The sequence below is a fragment of the Struthio camelus genome, chromosome 20 (assembly GCF_040807025.1).
Source record: "Struthio camelus isolate bStrCam1 chromosome 20, bStrCam1.hap1, whole genome shotgun sequence".
NCBI classification, from domain to species: domain Eukaryota; kingdom Metazoa; phylum Chordata; class Aves; order Struthioniformes; family Struthionidae; genus Struthio; species Struthio camelus.
This window is the reverse complement of record NC_090961.1, coordinates 10927266-10946237: the sequence shown is the minus strand read 5'-3', so window position 1 is coordinate 10946237 and position 18972 is coordinate 10927266. Positions and strand designations below refer to the sequence as shown.

The 18972-nt window shown below is 53.0% G+C and overlaps 1 protein-coding gene across 8 annotated transcripts in view; it reads left to right on the top strand.

Annotated features, from left to right (window-relative positions):
- Positions 1 to 18972, top strand: part of LOC104139830 (collagen alpha-1(III) chain-like) — a 123264-nt gene that overhangs the window by 81846 nt on the left and 22446 nt on the right. For all 8 annotated transcript variants that reach the window (XM_068914358.1, XM_068914353.1, XM_068914357.1 and 5 more), the window contains exons 14-33: positions 3061 to 3168; positions 4665 to 4718; positions 5972 to 6025; positions 6172 to 6216; positions 6459 to 6512; positions 7369 to 7413; positions 7986 to 8039; positions 8142 to 8186; positions 8669 to 8722; positions 9284 to 9328; positions 10389 to 10442; positions 11465 to 11509; positions 11674 to 11727; positions 12261 to 12368; positions 14982 to 15035; positions 15404 to 15457; positions 15904 to 15948; positions 17352 to 17405; positions 17868 to 17912; positions 18876 to 18929. In XM_068914358.1, coding sequence (XP_068770459.1) covers positions 3061 to 3168; positions 4665 to 4718; positions 5972 to 6025; positions 6172 to 6216; positions 6459 to 6512; positions 7369 to 7413; positions 7986 to 8039; positions 8142 to 8186; positions 8669 to 8722; positions 9284 to 9328; positions 10389 to 10442; positions 11465 to 11509; positions 11674 to 11727; positions 12261 to 12368; positions 14982 to 15035; positions 15404 to 15457; positions 15904 to 15948; positions 17352 to 17405; positions 17868 to 17912; positions 18876 to 18929 — 1125 coding nt within the window. The remainder of the gene's footprint in view (positions 1 to 3060; positions 3169 to 4664; positions 4719 to 5971; positions 6026 to 6171; positions 6217 to 6458; positions 6513 to 7368; positions 7414 to 7985; positions 8040 to 8141; positions 8187 to 8668; positions 8723 to 9283; positions 9329 to 10388; positions 10443 to 11464; positions 11510 to 11673; positions 11728 to 12260; positions 12369 to 14981; positions 15036 to 15403; positions 15458 to 15903; positions 15949 to 17351; positions 17406 to 17867; positions 17913 to 18875; positions 18930 to 18972) is intronic.

The window sequence follows — 18972 nt, the reverse complement described above, 5'->3', positions numbered from 1 at the left end:
ATCTCCAGCTCTCTGTGGCTCTTCCTTCTTCCTATGCTCTGCTGAGAAGAGCTGCCGTGCAGCCCGGCTGTCCCCTGGGACCAAGCAAGCACAGCTGGGTAAGGGGTTTGGATACCCCAGTGGATACAATGAAAGGAGAGCAGATGGCCGAATCCCTGAGCATCACTGGAGCTTTCCATTCGCTCTCCCACTAGCACTTGCTGGTACCCAGCCCTTGTGGGAAGAGCTGGCGTATCCCGAATTAAATATTATCTCGTCAGAGCCAATTCGCAGGTGTTCCCTCAGGCGCCCACCTGCCTCTCTTGCTCTGAAGCCTGTTTGTCCTGGGTGCTGCACGCTCAGAAGGGACGGCAGCATCCTTTGCTGCTGCTCCTCATCTCTCTGCTCACCAATGTACAAAAGCAGTTTCCTTCCTTCATCTCTCCTGTGCTTCCCATCCTATGCAGCATCCCTTCCTGGTGTCCTCAGCCACAGCACCTTGGTCCCCTCTGCTCCCTTTCAGCAACGACCTTCCTTTCTCCCTGCCATCATCTTTGTCATTGAATCTTCCTCCCTAAAAATTGGGTGGCTTTTCCTCTGCCTTGAGAAGAGGAGCCTCCTCCAGGCTGGATGTGCCAAGGACGGAGGGACAGGCCACAGTGGCCTGTCCTTGGACACAGACAGAAGGAGCTTTCTGAAATGAGTCTTAGCATTGCCCATGCTCTAGCCTTCCAAGGGTAGTGGAGCCTCATCCCGTCTGCCCACCTGGAGGCATTCGAGTTTCAGTGTGGAAGCATTGCAGAGCTTTCCTGGCTCGCACAGGGCATCTGCTGGTGTGGCCTCATGTCCAGGCCGGGAGGAGCCAGTTCCTGGGCTTGCAAGGATCAAAGCTGAAGGAGGACGTAGGCTGCAAAGGGCGATCCTTGCTGTGGGGAGGTTTCAAGAGGCATGGCTCAGGTATGCCAAAGTCCTTTGGCCTGACCCAAGCAGCCTTCCTCAGTCAGACAACGTTGTACCTACCAGCCTGATGGCAGGGACGGCAAGCAGGACTCGGGCTGGTTCTTGACAGCTGTGTTGAACCTTCACAGTACAGCCAAGAAAGCCTACAAAAAATCAGAGACCCGATATCTTGGGCAGGGAATGCAGCTACATCATTTCGGCCTAGATGCAAGACTGCTCTGTCAGACATCCTGCTGCAAGGTGGCCCATTACCCTCCAGGCCTGCTCAGCTGCAGCAGGGACGCCCTGTGTGGGTAGTGTTTTCCCAGCTGCCAACATCTGGAAGCCGTCACTGGCCTGTGTTAAGCCAGTTGAATGTAAACACTGGCGTCTGTCAGTGTAGCTTAATCAAAAGGTACAAAATTATTCTCCATCTTCACATAAACAGGATCTGTGAGGGGAGACAGTGGCTCATGGCGGGATTAGCACAGAAATGAAAAGGAGCTTTTTTTTTTCTCCTCCTCTCCTCAGATACATCTGTGAGCCTGATGTGTTCGCTCTGGGGGCAGCAGCTGCCGTCGCCGGGTGGCTCTGGCCCCTGCGCCGCGCAGGCGGCCGCAAGCTGGGGTCTCGGCTGTGGTTTGGCGCTAGCATCGCCTTTTCCAGCTCTCGCTGGCTGCTGTCCTGAGCCCACTCTGATGGCAGGGGTGTTGCTGGTGCCCGTCAGCGGTTGAACTCGATGGCCTTCATGCTTTGGCACCAGGGCTTGAACTTTCCTTCAGGCTCGGCGCCTCTGGCGTCCCCCAACCGACCCTACCCAGAGGATTTGGGGATCAAACGGGGCTTGGGAGAAGGCCAGGAGCCTGCTGCTTGTTGCTCCACTCCCGAGCAAAACGGCCCCAGAGCAGGGCTCCTCGGCTGCAACACGAAGACACCACAAAAAATGAGCGACAAACTGGGCTATTCTTGACCAACCCAGGCTAGCTTTGGCGACCTGTTTAGTTAAGGTTCACGTCTCTGCTCAAGCTTGGCCCCAGAGGCTTTGCAGCCCGCTCAGGCTCAGGCAGGTGTCCGTTCCTTGCCCTCGAGGTGCAGCCCCCCCCTCCTCACCACCATCCCCTCCGGCTGCATGCCCGGGCAGTAGCCGTCTGTGCTACCCCATCCAGGGCCTCCAAGCAGCTCTTTATTAAACTTCCTGCAAACAAAGTTTGTTATTTTCAGAACCAGACTCTTCATTTAAAAAAGAACAGAAAAATCGAAGCCGCTGCTTCTTTCTGCACTTCCTCTTACTTTTTAAACCAGAACAAAGTCTGGATTTGGCGATGACAAAATCTTGCAAAATTTTTGAGAAAGCCGAACAGTCGAAACTATTTGAAGGAAAATGTTTTCTATTTGTTCCGGACTGATTATTATCTAGCCTTAAATCAGAATTGCCAGTGGGCTAAGAAAAAAATTAAAAAAACCCTACCCCTAAGCTTTAGCTAGCAGTAACTAGTTCAGAGGATCTGCTGAGGTTCTTGCACGCGGGCATGGATCAGGGGTGGCTTCAAGTTCAGGCGACAGAGCTGAGAAACAAACGCAGAAAGCTTTCACTTGACTTTTTCCTAATGCATTTCTTATTCCCCGACTTCCAGTTTGTTTCTTGTTGTAGAGCTGCCGATTTCTACTTTCTGTATTTTGAGTTTAGAGGGGATCGGCAGTTGTGTGTGATTAACGTTTTCACGCATCAGTGCCTAGATGCACGTGGAAGTGGTGAAAGCTGTCCCGGAGCAGTGCTGTGCAAACGTTTTCCCTCTGCCAGATGTCCCTGTCTCTTTGTGAAGAGCTTGATGATTAGCCAGCAGGATTGCTGTAAAAAGCGATGCAAGCAGAGCTCAGCATTTGGTTTATAGGTTTCATAATGACTTGGGCCTTTTGCTAACCTTTCTACAACTCTGGGAGCATGTTTTTTTGTTTTACCTCAGTGTTTTGCTATCATCAATGTTTATGGTGGAAATAAAATGCTTTCTTTCTCTGTTTGTTCCCCTTGCATACAAACCTGAGTCTCAGGGTAATGCTCCAGGACCAGGCGGCCGCGCAAGGCGGTGCTCCGCTCGCAGTGTTGCTCTGATTCATTTTCACTCTTGGTTTTTCTCTCTGCAGGGAGAACCTGGACTTCAGGGCATGCCAGGACGTGTGGGTTACCCCGGGTCGGATGGGTTTCCCGGGCTGGACGGCAAGCCTGGGCCGCTGGGGCTCCCGGGAGAGCAGGTGAGAAGGGACTGCCAGGAGGGAGCGAGGAGTGTGACCCCTAGCTTAGTGCAATGGGAAGCTACAGCCGGCCAAAATCACAGCCCCAGAGTTGTACCTGCGCCCAGAAGGAGGAGATGAGGGGATGAAGACACAGCAGAGTCCTGCTTCACTATTCCAGGCCTCTCCGCAGCACATCCTTCTCCCCCAAAAACCTCCCATGGCCTTTCCTCCAGATATTGCTAATACACTGCTCCAGCTGTATGTTTAAAGAAAGATGCTCACAGGGCAGTGGTCCAGAGACTTTTTGCCCCAGCTGACAATACAGAGCTGAAGAAGCCAGGTTGCTGCTGTTACTGTTCGTTTGCCTCCTTTAACTAAAGTAATCCCCCTAAGCCTACAAACTGTGAACGCGATTAGGTGGAGCTTCAGGTATTCCTGGATAATCACCTCAGAGTTCATGTTTCCCCACAGAAAGGGCTGTAAAACGCTACACATGTGCATTAAGGTGCAGTTATTGGCCCTGGAATAGCCTGTGCTCTGCAAAATCCTTCACTGTGGCGGGTTTGAGCATGAATGCCAGCTAGTTTTTCTGTATTTGAATTACCCAGTTGCTTTTATAGGAGGAAATATGCGTGGTGGGGGGAGGGGGGGGAATAGTGAGAGTGATCATGGATTCCCCGGACAGTGTTGCAGCTGCAAGACTTGTCAGCTGTGGGTGTGACGATCCCTTCCCTTATCCATGTCCATGCCTGAAATGGGCTGGGAGCCTGGGAATTTTGAGGGATGAGGAAGGGAAATACAACAAAGTGCAGGTCTGCAGGGCTGCAGAAAGCCGGCACTGGCTCCATCCCCTCTGCAGAGAAGCAGGGGAGGTGGGTTGAGTGCTGTCTTGGTTTAAGAATAGTCTGATGCTGGAAGGCATAAGACTGGTTTTCACACCGGTTAAATGAAAGTATGCTTGGTGAAAGCTGAGGCTGGTGGAGGGAGAGGAAGATTGTGCGAGGTGTATGTGTGAAGCAAAAAGCCAAGAAAAAAAGCAGCTGGGAGAGCACTTTTAGAGTGGCCTTGGGGAGCTGCCAGAGATTTTTTGGGCTGAGGGTTTGCTGGAAAGAGGCTGAGAAAAGAGCTGGAAATGTATCTTTCCCTTTGCTGACCAAGGAGGTCGGGGGTGCTAGCAGAGCTTGGCCCATGTTGTGTGCAGCCCCCCCCAGGCAGCAATCCCTGGGGGATATGCGCCAAGTGCTTGGGCTGAAAGCTCTCTCAGGATGGTTTTCCAGGATGGTACCAGGAACTGAACAAAGCTGAGGTGTTTGTGGCTTTCAGGAGCAACCTCAGGAGTGTGAACTGGGGCAGCCGTGGGCAGAGGGAGAGGATCCCTGAGCACTCGGGAGGTGGGAAGTGGGGCTGGAGCCAGGCCCGCACCGTGGTGGCCTGGCCCAAGGACATCAGCACATGGTGGAGGTGCTGGACAGCCCTGAGCGCCTCATCCACTTCCTCCTCCTCCTCCTCCGCAGGGTCTGCAGGGTTTTAAAGGTGACCAAGGGCCAGCAGGAGAGAAGGGTGAAGAGGTAAGCTGGCGGTGGTCTCTCTTGCTCTGCGACCTGGTGCTGGGGGAGGGATTCACTGACAGCCAAAGCCCCACTGTTGCCCCACTGCCTTGCGCATATGTTCTCCCCAGCTTTTCCACCTGTGAAAAGCTCCTGGGGCTGCAAGGTGCTGCAGCCCTGCTCCTTCCCATCACTCTCGCATCCCTCGTACCAGCAGGTGCTCCTGTGGGTGTGAAACCTGTCTGGGATGGGACAGAGGCGGGAGGAGTCTGCTGGCACCAAGTAATTTTGAGGGAGCTATTCCTTTTTATTTTTATTTTTATTCTTTTTTTTCTTTTTTATTTCATTTTACTCTATCTTACTTTTCAAGCATTAAGAGCTTTTGATTAATGGATTAACTGCTCCTGCACCAGCAGTGCCCTCTGACTGGTACCCACGTCTACCCAGCTTGTGGACAGCAAGACGGACAAGTGCCAAACTGAGGCCATGTTACGGTGCAGGGTACCCTGCTGTCATATTTAGCAATGTGGGATCCCAGCTCACAAACTTCATTGCTGGTGTGTCCCTGCTCAGCCTCCGGCTGTGTAAGGCGTGTTGTGTTCAGAGCCACTCTTTCAGGGAAGGATGTTCAAGGGCTGTTAGCATAAAACACCTGCAATTCCTCACCTGGCTGCTGTTACAGTGGATTTTCCAGCCAGGATATAAAATGTCCATAAAAAAGCAAATGCTAGTGTTTTCTGTTGCTTTAGTCTTTTCCCTAACCTTTTAAAGCCAAAAGCGTTGCCTACAATTTTTAGAGCTGCTAAACAAATTTTGGCCCTGTGTTCCTATAAGGTGTAATGAGATGGGGTGTTTAAATGCCTGGGTCATTTCGGCACAGTATCTTCCTTTCGAAAAAGAAATTCCGTGTGGTTTTTCATTTATCTTTTCTGGCCCTTATTTTGCCTTTTGGCCTATGAACAACATCATCCCACCATCCAGCAGGAGAATCTCTTGCCCTTGGACTTAACCTCTCTTCTTGGGCACTCAGCTGTTGGTGGCTGACGAAACATGAACTGTTGCACCACTTACACAGGCTCATGAATTTTTTTTTTAATGCCCCGCAGCTGCTGTGGGTAACCATGCTGGTGAGGCTTTTCCTTGTGGGGCTGCCTCATTTAGTACAGACTCAAGCCCTGTCCCATGGCACAGACAGTCCTTTGAGACACATCAGCTGCATTGAAACCACCAATGCTCCAGTTGTGGCTCATATGTCTCTGTTGTTCCTGTTTCAGGGGTTCTCAGGGGACCCTGGCCCAGTTGGGGAGAAAGGAGAGAAGGGAGCAAAAGTGAGTGTATCCATCCCGCCTCTTCGCAGCCTTGGCCGGGGTGGGCAGGAGAGTCCTCCCTCCCTGCTGCATCCTCCCCAGCTGGCTCCTGCTGCCTGGGCTGCGGTCTCCTCCCCAGTCATTCAGGCTGCTCTTTGCTTTTGCAGGGGGTGAAAGGAGAAAATGGTCCTGCAGGTCCTGCTGGGGTTCATGTAAGTTAATAGAGAAACTTTGTGCATCTTCTTTGATGTGCTGGGATTGCTCGTTCCCTTTCTCCGTGTACCTTTGTTCCCCCTTCCCTGGGCCATGCAGAACTGCCACCGCTCTAACCGCTTCTGGCTGCTCTCCGGCCATGGAGGAGGCAGGAGCAGCCTGTGCTGGGGGAGAGACAGAAGCAGGGATGGACCGCGTTCAGTTCCTGGCTCTAGAGCCTTGCTCTGGGCTTCTCTCCTAGGGGATGATGGGTCTGAAGGGCGCCGCCGGCTTCCAGGGCCCCATGGGCCCAGAGGTGAGTGGCTGTGTTGTGTCCGTGTCGTGAGTTCTCCCCAAAGAGAGGTGCAGAGGGGAACTCCCATCCATGTGTCCTGGTGCCTGCTGCCTCCCACCCAAAGGACGTGCCTGTGGGAGGGAGGAGCTGGGCTTTGCAGAGCAGTGGCACCACTCTGGGGTTATCCCCTTACAAAACCGTTACTATTTTTTCCGGAGAGTTAGGGAATAGCCTGAACTACATCTTCATGATCCTTTTGTATTTTGCGTCTGTGTATCTGTCCTAGAGGAGGCTCTTTTATCAACAGGGAAGTTGCCTCAGAGCATTTGGGCATGTTCTCCTCTGCTCCAGGGGAGCCTTCCCTCCCTCAGACCTCTTCAGCATGGATTTTTACATCTGACCTAATTCTCTTGGCTGGTGCTAAAGACAAACAAACTGTCATAGATCATGCTGCCTCATAATTTAGTTGGAGTGACCACCTTCAGATGAGATGAAGCCCAGGCTTGGAAGCACCTGTTTTTTTTTCCACACAGCTCTCAGCAAGGCAACAGTTTAACTGCTGCCAAGTCTTTGGGAGGCATCCTAACAAGGCTCAGTTTTATGGAGTGTTTAAAAGGAAAATTGAAGTGGTTTTGTGGCAGTTAATGGGAGCACCTCCCAGCACGAAGGGAGTGTGAGAGGAAGGGACTTGCTTGGGGCTGTACCAGACAGCAATGGGAGCTGTGTCTGGGCCGAGGGACAGTGGGTCCTTAGAAGAGGCCTCAAGCTTGATGTGAAGAAAAAGGAGAATTTGGGATGTGAAGACTAGGAGGAGAGAATCAAAGCAAAATATGCTAGAAAAATGACATTTGTCTGATATTTCCCTCTCCTTCTCCAGGGAGAAGGTGGCTCAGAGGGTCCCCCAGGCCCTGCTGGCCCTGTGGTAAGTCATGGCTTTTACATGCAAACCACTGCTCTGACTTGGGTGGTGCTTGCACCTGAGGAGCTCTTGCTGCGCTCTGGCTGGCTGCCGTGGCTCTGCCTCCCCAGCCATGCTCACGTCTGCCCCACGAGGGCAAGGGAGGATCGCGTGCATCACGCTGGGGCCTGCGCTGGCTGGTGGGTTACCTGGCCAACTTCTCACTTGTGCTGATTTAAGCCCAAAAGGATGCGTCTACTTAAAATACAGCCTTACAATAGCCAAAGCAAGCTGCAAAAAGAGAAAATGATGTTAAAATCGCGCACGCCAGCGAAGATCCCCCAGCATCCCAGCTGGCACGGACACTGTCTCTGTGGCACCCTCCTGGACTGGGGACCTCCTGGCCTCCTCTCGCTGCACGAGACAGCTCGGGGGACTCCCAGGACCAGCTCCAGTCTGCACCCCAGCAAAGCAGCTTTGCCTTCCCCTCTGTGTGCTTCGCTTGGCCCCTCACTCCCTGGGCCGGGGCCGTGGAGGTGCAGGGAAATGCAGAGGCCTGAGCAACTTCAGAGCTGAGCACTGCTGTTGCCTTGCAGGGAGAGCCGGGCCAGCCGGGATCGGTGGGGTGTCAAGGAGTCAATGGCTCGCAGGTGGGTCTGTGCTGGCAGGACACTGCTCTGCTGTTCCTTTGGGACGTTTGCTGCCTGCATGGCTCCTGCACTCACTCTGTCTATTCTCTGCTCTCTCCTTAGGGAGAAATGGGCCCTTCTGGATTGCCAGGGCCCCGGGGCCCCAAGGTATGTCATTAGCATGCTTGCTTTGAGCAAACCTTGCAGCGACAGGTTGACTTGGGAGGGCTCAGTGCCAGAGCCCTGGCTGGCATGGTGGGTGCCAGCACCGCAGCATTGCTGGGAGAAGAGAGGGGAAATTAAACCTGTAACCCCATGCCACAAAGCACTGAAATGGGGGTGCAAATCCCTTCTGTATCATGGGAAGATGGACCTCTCTCAGTGGGACATGAAGGAGCAATGAGGCGGTCCCCTCGTGCCTCTTGGCTCAGCCCACCCATGGGAACCCGGCCTCCGTGTCCCAGGAGGATGCCCTGACTCCTGATTATTCAGGGCCAGGATTTCTCCCCTCCCTCTGTTTCCGGAAAGTAGCATTTCCAAAAGAGAGGACGTTCTCTCGGAAAAATTCCTAGTGCAGACTGTGGGTTTTACCGTGTGCTTGCATTGATTTAGTTGTAATTACAGGTTTTCATCCCACCCTATTTTTGTAGGGACCTCAGGGCTTGCAGGGGAGACGTGGACCCCCTGGCCTGAGGGGCACACAGGTAAATGGTGTTTCAGGTGTTGTCTTGGCTCAGAGCCCACGGTATTTCCAAGGTCCCAGGTGCAGGTCCCCACTCGTGTGGCCTTCTCCTTAGCTCTGGCAAAAGGGGAAAGGAGCTGCTGAAACTTGTCCCATTACACCTTGCAAATGTGCTTGAAGGCCTTGGCTCTGCAGGCCTTTGTGGCTGTCTCAAGGAGTGGTGGGAATGCTTGGGAAGGCCTGTGTCCTCGTGGGCTGAGCAAAGCTGGATGCTCTGGGTGGGATTCAGGTGACAAAATACAGGGGTGCCCAGTGCATGGGTGTCCCCATCTGCCCTGGCCACCCTTGGCTCTGTGTGTTGTCAGTGGAGATGTCCTGTGGCGTGACCCATCAATTCCTTGAGTCCATGGCTCAGATAACTGTATCCTAAAAGTGCCCATTTCAAGGTGAGGGACACTAGATGTATGCCCTGAGCTGCACAGTCCGTGTCCCAGGCTGAGTGAGGTGCACCTCCTTCTCTGTAGCACTGCCACTCTCTCTTCTTCCAAATTCTTAACTCCTTTGCTTTTCTCATCCACTCCAGGGTGCAACTGGGATAGAAGGATCCTCTGGTCCAAAAGGAGGCATTGTAAGAGCTTCTTGCCCGTGTATTTATCTAAGCCCTGCTAAACCCTCCTGCTCATCTGACCCCTGACATCCTTCCTCTGCTGTTAGTGCAACTGCATGCGTGCCCTAGGATAAGCCCCTTGCTCTAATATCTCATATCTTCATCCTTGAATTTCATACCTTCATCTCTGAAAGGAGCAAAATATTTCCTGCCGTCCGCTGCTCATACTAGGTGAACTCCAGCTGGAGGCAGGTTGGCTCCCTCAGGCTGTTCTGGGAGCGAGGTCTTCTCTTTGGAAGCTCAGCTTGATCTCTGGTGGGGATGAAGTGCAAACTCAAGGGCTTCCCCAAGAGACCACTCTCCATTGGATGTCTATCCAGAGAGAGCAGGGTAAAGCGTCCCTGCTGCTGGTTTTGAGGGGAAGAGACAGATTCTGTTTGCAGTAGACCTTGCAAGATAGTTCTGGAGGGACTTGACAGCCCCAAGGGGCAGGACATGGCTGGGCTGTCTGGCTGCTGGACAGAAGAGCCAGTGGATGTCCCTGGGTTGCTGCTTGGTGTCCTGTCTGATGGAAACTGTCCCATTGAAATGGCAGTTCTCAGTGCTGACCCCGTCCACTTCATAATCATCTACAGGCCAAAAGGAGGAAAAGTTTATATAGTAAAAAACAAACAAACAAACAAACAAAACTCAGTACAGTTTTGAGCCTACAAAGGGAGAAGACCAGAGATCTCAGTGGTGTTCCTCAGCCAAGGGCTGGTCTGATTTACATAAAAAGGATGGGTTGCAGGGTAGCAACGCCATGCAGTGTCTCTGTTTGCAGCCCAGCCTCATAGCTATGGACAGAAGAGCCTTCTCCAGGGCTTCTGGCCTTGCCCAGCAACGGCCTGGCATCAGCCTGTGTCACTCTGTCCCTCTTCCTTGCTGCCCCACTCAAGGCTCCTCTCCTGCCACGCAGTTACAGAAATGGTCATACAGGAGTGAAGGTCTGCAAGCCGGGGGGATGAAGCGCAGGAATAGTTGTGCAGAGACCAAAATGCCAGCAGCATGGCACTAGCTAATCAAGGCAGTTGTGTTGCAGGGAGCAGATGGTGCCCCTGGGCTGCGAGGCCAGCCGGGACAGGAAGGCCCTGGGGTAAGTCTGCATGAAGCTACAAGTATCTCAAAGCATGTCTGGCACTGCGGGGAGTACCACAGGGACCTCCCGTCCTCCCCTGCTGCTTGGAGCATCCCGCAGTGTTTGTGGTGCCCTGCTGCGCGTGGGCAGGAACGGATGCATCCAGGTGCTGGGGGAGACTTGGTTCCTGCCCTCTCGGCAGTGCAGGAGACTGGATCCGCTCAGCGCCCTGCCCCCTCCAGCATTGCTGCATCCTATCCGCAGTGAGAAGACGCTGCTGGGCGACGGAGTGCTCTGTCCTTGCCTGCTTCTCTAAAACCCCGTGTCACAGGGGCAATACAGGGCTGGAGACCCTATGCTGCTGTTACGGCTGTACGTGTCACTTCTAGCACAGGCGACCCAAGCTCCCATCAGCCCATTGCGTCGCTATGGCTGTGCTCATTGCCTCCAGAGCTCTGCAGCTCTGAGAAGGGCCATCTGACTCTGCTGGTTGCCAGGAGATTTATTTTTCATATTGATTTTCTAGCAGAGATGCCCGCATCCCTGTTCTGTCAGCACCTCCCGCCCTTGGCGCACAATTAGGTTTTCCCAAGCAGTTTGGGTGCTGAGCTGCCTTTTTCCGAAGGGTGAAGTGGCCTGGGGGCAGCCAGACCTGTATCCCTTCAACCTCCCAGATGAACACAGCCGCTGTTAGCATCCTGCCTAGTAACTGCTCAGGTTGCACTTCTGGACCATGCTCAGATGATGTCTTGGTGCTAAGTGATCCCTTGGGGCATTTGCTTCTTGTGTATTCACACCCTGATGCGCAGAGCTGAAAAGCTGATACTTGCAGGAGAGACAAGGCTAAAGCACCTGATCCCTCCGGGGGAGTAAATCCCGGTTGTGGAGTCACAGCAATGACTCTACAGAATTAAACGGGTGTCCCATATTTATTTATATTATTCCTGTCCTTTTAGCATGAGAGGTTTGTAAGTCTCTGCAAGTGCGCATGTTGTTTTGTTCTGTGTTTTAACTTGCTTTTTGTGTCTCTCTCCTTGAAGGGATTTATTGGCCTGCCAGGTTCGAAAGGCATCCAAGGAGAGCGGGTGAGTCATGGCACCTGTGGCACACAAACCATTTCTGGGGCTCGGGGGTGCAGGAGAGCTGCATTAGAGCTGCCTGAACCACCAGGAAAGGCTGCAAGCTTCATGGTGTTTACTATGTTTGGACTTATTGACAGTCGAATAGGTGGTCTTTGCTGCTCTTACAGGGTTGTGAAGGTCCAAGTGGAGCAAAAGGAGACTTGGGAACCAAAGGAGACAAGGTATGATATATGCAGGTGCTGGCTTTGAAGGGGGGATTCCTCTAGCTGCTGCTTTCTCTTTTACTGTTCAAATATGCCGTTTTTCCAGCCAGCATATGTTGCTTGGATGAGTTGTTGTGGAAACTGAAGTGTTAGTTAAGACACACAGAAATATTTGCCTTTTGGAGCGGGGAAAAGCAAATAGTTCAGACTGTACATGCTCACATCAAGCTTGTGCCCTGTCAGCCATCCTGTTTCTACCCTTTCCTATTCTGTCTCGGTTTTGCTGTTTTAAAAACTTATGCTGCTCCGTTCTTGACTCAGGATGGATGCTTTCAGAGGTGGGTTGTTCAGTGATGACCAAGAGTGACCAAATGCCCCATGCAGAGACTGAGGGCAGTGCATGATGGGCCCTACAGAGAGGGAGTTGCTTCCCAGCTTCCAGCGGGAGCTGGGCTGGCATCCCTGGCATCAGTTGTCCCTCATGTTCATAGTTCCTGCAAGAGGAGATGTTGCAAGCCCTACTGTGACATGCCATGTTTTGTTCTTTCTAGGGTACATGTGGACCCCAAGGAGAGAAAGGGCTCCCAGGAATCCGTGGTCAAATCGGTTTGCAAGGCTTTCCAGGCCCCCGAGGAGCGGCTGGGCCCCAGGGACCAGAGGTGAGGCAGAGCACTGTGTCCAGTCTGCTGTGTCTGGGATGCCGCAGCAGAGGGTGTCCTGTGATGGGACACGCGTGTGCTCTGTGTCACATGGTGAGGTGGATGGTGCAGGGAGGGGACAGTTCTGAGGGGGCTACAGTGAGCGTGGGCATCACTGCTGCACCATCCCCGCTGCGCTGTCCCTGCCACGATCTGTCCTCTCTGTGCTGCCCAGTCCCCGGAGAGATGCTGCATTGCAGCCACGGCAGCTGGGAGCATGCAGCTGACATGCGATGCACGAAATCTTCCTTAACTTTCTTCATCACATCCAACTCTTGCGGTTTACTGTGCTTTTCCCTTTTTGTGCCGATTCCTGCAGAAGCCTACGTTGGGGCTTCAGGTCATTAGTGGCTGAGCGGACCTCCAGCTCTGCTAAGGTCGGGGGAGGGAGAGGTTGTTAGGTTAAGAAGAGCCCCCGCTCCCTGCGCTGCAGTGCCAGTGGGGACTGAAAGCATCGTCAGGAAGGAGGAGGTGGGAATTCAAGGAAGTGATTCAGGCATGCCCTACAGACCCTGATCCTGCATTGGGCTAAACCAGGGGTCAGCGTGCTGAGCAGAGGGTGCAGAAGTGCTGCATAGGTGTCACCTAGTTTTCCCCTCTGTTCCTTTTGCCCGCACTGCTCTATCCCTGTCCCCAGTCCCAGTACCCCCCACTGCCTGCCCTCTCGCCTACCACATAATCCTGGGTCCTATCCCACAGCCCCTAACCCCCTTGGCCTCTCTGCCGCCCTGCACTGCCTTTTCCCCTCCCATGGGCTGAAAGCATTGGGCTCTCCCCAGCCAAAAGCCCATGTTCACCAGTTCTTCCTCAGCCAGCTGTACTGGTATTTCTATGCACCTAGTCCATCTGTCACCGGCCGTGGGAGCTCATGCAGGGTAAGGGAGCCCTCTAACGGCATCTGCCTCCTTACTGCATGTATGCCGCTGTTCCTGTGTTTTACAATGCCTGCAAATGGTGCTTGGCCTCGGTGAACTTCCGAGCGGTGAATCCCCACCTCTGCTCTAAGCTGTCTGTCCTCGGAGAAACGCAGAAAGAGCTTTACGAGCTGCCTCCCTCGTAACCTATGGAGCAGGCATTAATAGAAACTGAAAAGGTGAGCACGTCCCATGATGTGCTTCTGGTCAGGTTGCATCTTCCTGCAGGGAGGTTCATGCCGAAGCTGAGGGCCTTCTCCGGAGAGGTGAAACGCAGCACAGAAAACATCTGCTCTGTTGGCAGAGCAGCTTTGGCGTCACCTGGCAGAGCAGGCAGAAGGGCCAGGCTCTCCGTGGCAATGGGCGTAGTGTCATGGGTACCCTCAGAGCTGCTGCACTTTGCACCAGCGGGGAATTCTGGCCCCACTGCTCCAGTTTCCTCTGGCCACTGCCCCCATCAATGACCCAAAATTAGCTGGTTCAGTGATGCAGTGAGAGAGCAGCTTTGGGCAGGTGCTGCGCCCGAAAAGGAGGCGTGTGGTTGGATTTCCAGCATGGTCGAGGGCAGCTTTCTGCAATTTTCGCTGCCATAATGTTCTTGCAGGGCTCATGCTGAGGCTCTCCTTCAGATCAGTGCTGTTCACTGCTTTGCAGGTATTTTGAGACTGCAGGGCTTTAAAAAAATTGCTCTTTTGAACTGATCATCTCAGACTCCTGCTGGGCTCCCTGCCTCCTGGAGCTTTTGCTAACAATTGTGGAGGACTGCAGTTGCTCAGCCAGCTCAAACCCAGTGCCCGCTGCCCTGCTGTCCTGCTCCTGTTCACTTATACTGCCTGACCGCTACCCTCCCCAATACTGCGATCCAAACAGGGCAATGCTCAAGGAGACAGAGAAAACAGGCACAATTTTTAGAGTGTTTGTTTCTGCAGTGCACACTCAGAGTGAGCTGTCAGGATGGACAAACCCAGCTATGGATCAATATTTCTACCTGGGAACTGAATCCTCGCTGACCACTTATCTCTAGAAGTTTCTAGCTTCTGAGGAGAAGGAGAGGAGACTGTATTTTCCTACCCACCTCCCACTTTTCTGGTGTGTGGTGTCCCTCTGCATGGGATGCCATCCCCCTTAGAAGGGTTTTGGGATGCCTGCTTGGAGCTGCTCTCACATTCACTCTTCAAGCTGACAAATGAAACCTCCCACCTCTCCAAGAGCTGGAAATGCAGCACGACTCATCTCACTGCCACATGGTGCCTTTTCCACCTCGCCAAGCAGCACTGATTTGCAGATAGCAGCTGCGTGTGCTCGGCTGACCGGCCCCAGCCAGGAGCCAGGCGTGCGGGCTGCCCATGCCACGCTAGGGCTATATTTGAACAGACAGGATCCTCAGCCCCTTAAACAGCTCTTAATTTGAGCAGCAGGAAACAAAAATTTTCAATTTCATCCCTGTTCGTGAGTTGGACGAGCAGCCCTTGCTGCAGAGAGGTGATGGGCCTGAGGGGGTGAGCGGGGTGCTGTTGCCCCGCTGCGCTGGGGATGCTGTGCAGCAATACCCAGCGTGCACAAAGGGCAGCGGTCTAATTGGGCTCCCGAAGGGGTGAGACGCTGAATTTTCTCTGTGCTGCGCAGTTCTAGCTGATTCTCCTCTCCTCTCTCCTCCCAGGGGGAAGAAGGCCAGATCGGCCCGCCGGGTCTCAATAGCAGCGAAGGACCTAAGGTCAGCCCAGGCATTCGCTGTGTGCCCCCATCTCCTGATGCTGCTGCGAAACCCTTCCGGGTGCCCTTGCCCTTGCATTTTAGGGGCAGGGAGGAGGCCATGCTGTGCCGAGCTCTGGTGGGCATCCCGGCAACCTGTGAGCCCCTGCCTGCTGGGTAATCCCCCTCCAGGAGCAGCAGGGCTCTGCCCCCACCACCCACCCTGGCCTCGTGGCCTCAAAGGCTGCTGAGCCAAGCTCAGATGTGTTGAGCCCAGTGGCTTCTGGGTGAGCCCCCTTTGGAGATCATAACAACTCACCTCGGTGAAGGGGCCAGCGAGACTCTCAGGGATGCCTAAAATGACTGGATTTTCCTCTGTGTGACTTTTAGGGAAGCAGAGGACCTGATGGCCTAAAGGGAACTTCAGGACCGAGAGGAACGAGGGTAACTCGTGGAGTTATTTGTTACTTTTAGCTGAATCTTGGAGCGTCTTAGGTCTTTGAGATGAAAGCAACCCTGAATGCCCATCATGGGGCAGCACGATATATGCAATGGGAGTGTGGCCAGGGAGGGAGCATGTGGGCAGCCGTGGCCAGGCATCTGCCCAGGAGGTGTGGAATGGCTTCAAAGATCTAGAGACCCTTCCTCTCCTTGTCTGGCGTCCCCGTTGCCAAGGGCAGCCACAAGGTGAGAGTGCCACGGGAGAGGACACATTAGATAAACTCCCCATCTGCACTGAAGCCGAACCAGATCTGCGTATTTAAAGGCCTCCAACACTTACCGCTTGCAGCAATCTTTCCTGACGTCAGCTGTGTTTGCAGGAAGGCCTCTAAGTATGCAGCTTTACTACTGATAGAAAGATGCTTTTCTTAATACTTGCTTTCTTGCAGGGCCGCATGGGGCAGCGTGGGCTGGTTGGAGTCCCTGGCCTGCCAGTAAGTAAGAGACGATCTCCATTCAGTCTACGATGCTTGTGCGTCATGCTTTCTTTGCTTAGAGGAGGGGGAAGCGAGCTCTTGGGAAGTGTTGTGATGCATCCCAGGACGTGAGTGTATCGGAGAGTCAGGCTCCATTTGGAAATTCTACAGAGTAAGTTGGATATGGGCATCTCAAGCTTTTGAACATCGCACATAGTTTTCAACAAATCGCCTGCCAAACGCTACAATTAAATTCTTACTCTGGGCACAGAAAATTCAGGAAATTAAAGTCTCTTATGAACAACTTCCTCTAGAAATTTTCATTATCCAGAATTACGCTTGGCAAAGGAGATAGAATTAATAGCTGGGGTAAGTGGAGATGACAGGAAAAAATACTGTAGAGGTGCTCAGTAGACTTGTCAGTGCAGTGAGAACGGTTTCCACCCACCCTCATTTTATTTCCCAGCGACAGTGTTTGATAGCGAAGGTGGGAAAGAGCGGGGAGAAGCTGTTTGCGAAAGGTGCCAAGCGGGGGCACAGTTAGGAGACAAGACGCATGCTAACAAACCGGCTGCTCTTCTGCGCACAGACCTTCCCTGGCATGTTTTGGGACTGGTGTTTTGCAAGTGCCATTTATAATTTCTCGTGCGTTGACACCTGTGAGCCTTGGGTTTGGGTTCAAGGCCCCACTTGGTGAGGCACTGTGCGGCCAGCCAGCTGGTCCCTGCTGCAGCCAACCTGTGTGAGAAGATCTCAGCAACATGCAAAGGGCCAATAAACAGGCAAAGGGCACGGGAAGAGGGTCACAAGACAGGAGCAGCTCTGGTTGCATCCATCCTTCCCTACTTTTCAGATTAATGCACGTGCAGCAAACAAATATGCTTTGTGCAAAAGTCTTCCGCTCTGCTATAGTTAAATTACTCTTGTGACAATGTTTGCACGTCCTTGCTTTTGTGGTTGCCCTTCCTGTGTGCTCTAAATTCGTCCCCGAGAGCCTGTCTCTTCCAGTGCAAGAGCTAGAAACTTGAAATGCCAGATTCGACCTGACCAAGGGGCAATGTTTAACTAAGCCACGGATCCCCTAGCTGCAGGGTGTTATGGACACTAAGGTTTACATGGGCTCCAAAGGCAAGTGCACAAGTCTGTGGAAGAGAAATCCGTCAAGGGCTATTCAGTACCAAGGAACCGCCATTGGTTCAGAAAGCCCCTGATGCTCCTACAGACTAGAAGAGCACGTTAGGGACTATATCACTTTATATTTGCCACCTTTTAATACTTGCAGCAATACTTGCTTTTGGCTACTGTCAAAGACAGGCTCCTGGGCTAGATGAGCCCGTGGTCTGAGCAAGCGTGGTGGCTCAAAAGTTGTTGTGTTGTGTCAGTTTGCACTCTTCTTACCTCAGATGACAATCTGCTTCCAGGGCTTGCGAGGTGCACCGGGAGCAGAAGGCCCAGAAGGAAAGCCTGGTACACAGGTTCCCATTCTATACTATATACTTAAACGTTGGTGCATTGTACGAGGGTCGGGATTGCAGGCGAAAGCTGCGTGTTATACAGGTTGCCCTGTAACACAGCATGACTGTGGTGCTGGCTTTGGAGAGGTGGTTATCTGAGCCGGGCTTGGATGCTCTTCCGTGCTGTGGGGACTTCCAAACCTGGGCCCCGGCCATTCAGGTCGAAGCCACCTCCGCATGATGGGGGACTTCAAGAACATAATCTGTCTGGGATGAGATGGACTCTTTCTCTCCACTGATTCATAAGTGGGGGGCATCTAGCTCAGCTGGAGCTTGCTATGTGCTAGCTGGGTGGAGTTAGGCGAGATCCCCACTCCTGTGCCTTCCCTGCACATCTGTAGTTGTAGCCCTAGATTTGGGATGGGACTGGGAAAGACTGGATCTTCCTCCTGATCCTTACCATCTGCCTGCCTTATCCTGCAGGGTCTCCCAGGGGCTGTGGGCAGCCCAGGAAGAAGGGGATCACCTGTGAGTAGAGCTGCATGTGTGTCTGTCTTGAATCTTCCCCTTTCCCAAGGTGGAGGTGGCGTGATCACAGAAAACCCCTCTGAGCCGAGACCCAGCTTTGCCTTTCAGTGGTGCTCCCCTTTGCATTGCTGGGACAGGACAGAAGGAAGGTTCTTGGCCAACTTCTCCCTCAGTTGTTGCCAAGATCCTGCTGGCTTTGGGTCTTCCTGGTGTCACGGGTTGATTTTGTAGGCTTGATTATCAACAGGTTATGCCCCAGGGTGGGTGACACAAGGCATGACCAGTGTGCTGGAGAGATCACCCCCTTCTCCTGGATTCTGCTTGCCTCCCCCCATCCCCACCGCTGTTTCAAGCCTTCCTCCCCTCTGTTCTCCCTCCACAGCCCATTCCACTCTGTTCTCTCCCTTTGAGATGCTCGTCAGTGGTGCTGCTCTCCAAAACAGGCCCCATCAGCAAGACCTGGGCTGGCAGCAAGTTTTCCCTTTTGCGGGATTTCTAGTATTTGTTTATTTTTGCTCTGAAGTGGAACAAACAAACAAAGCTGGCATTTCCCTCAAAACAGAAAATGTTCTGTTCTGGGCCAAAAAATGGTCTCTGATTTTGCTGTTAGTATTGCACAGTGCTCAGCTCTCTAGGTGTGCGTGTGGGTGTTGTATACATGTATGCACACAGCTGATGTGCTGCAACAACAAGAAATCAAAGAGTCAGTTTGAAGTGGAAAATGCTAGTATTGCATTCAGGAGGCCAGAGCCATGACCAGAGGCCAGAGCCTCTTTGGACTTAGCCATGATGCTCTGCTCTGTTTTGGGTTGGTTTCTGACTGGCTCCTGACAGCAGTGAGCCTCTCGCCTCCCTAATAGCTCTGCCTTTGCTCTCCTTCTTCCTCCCGTTGACTGTTGTCCCACTACACTTCCCCTACCTGCTCCCATCCCTGCACTCCTGATCTGCTGCCCTCTCTTCCAGGGTTTTGCTGGCTCACAGGGGGACAGAGGCCACGATGGACTCCCTGGGCCAATAGTAAGAAAAACCTTCATTTTGCATTAACTCTCCATTTACTTAG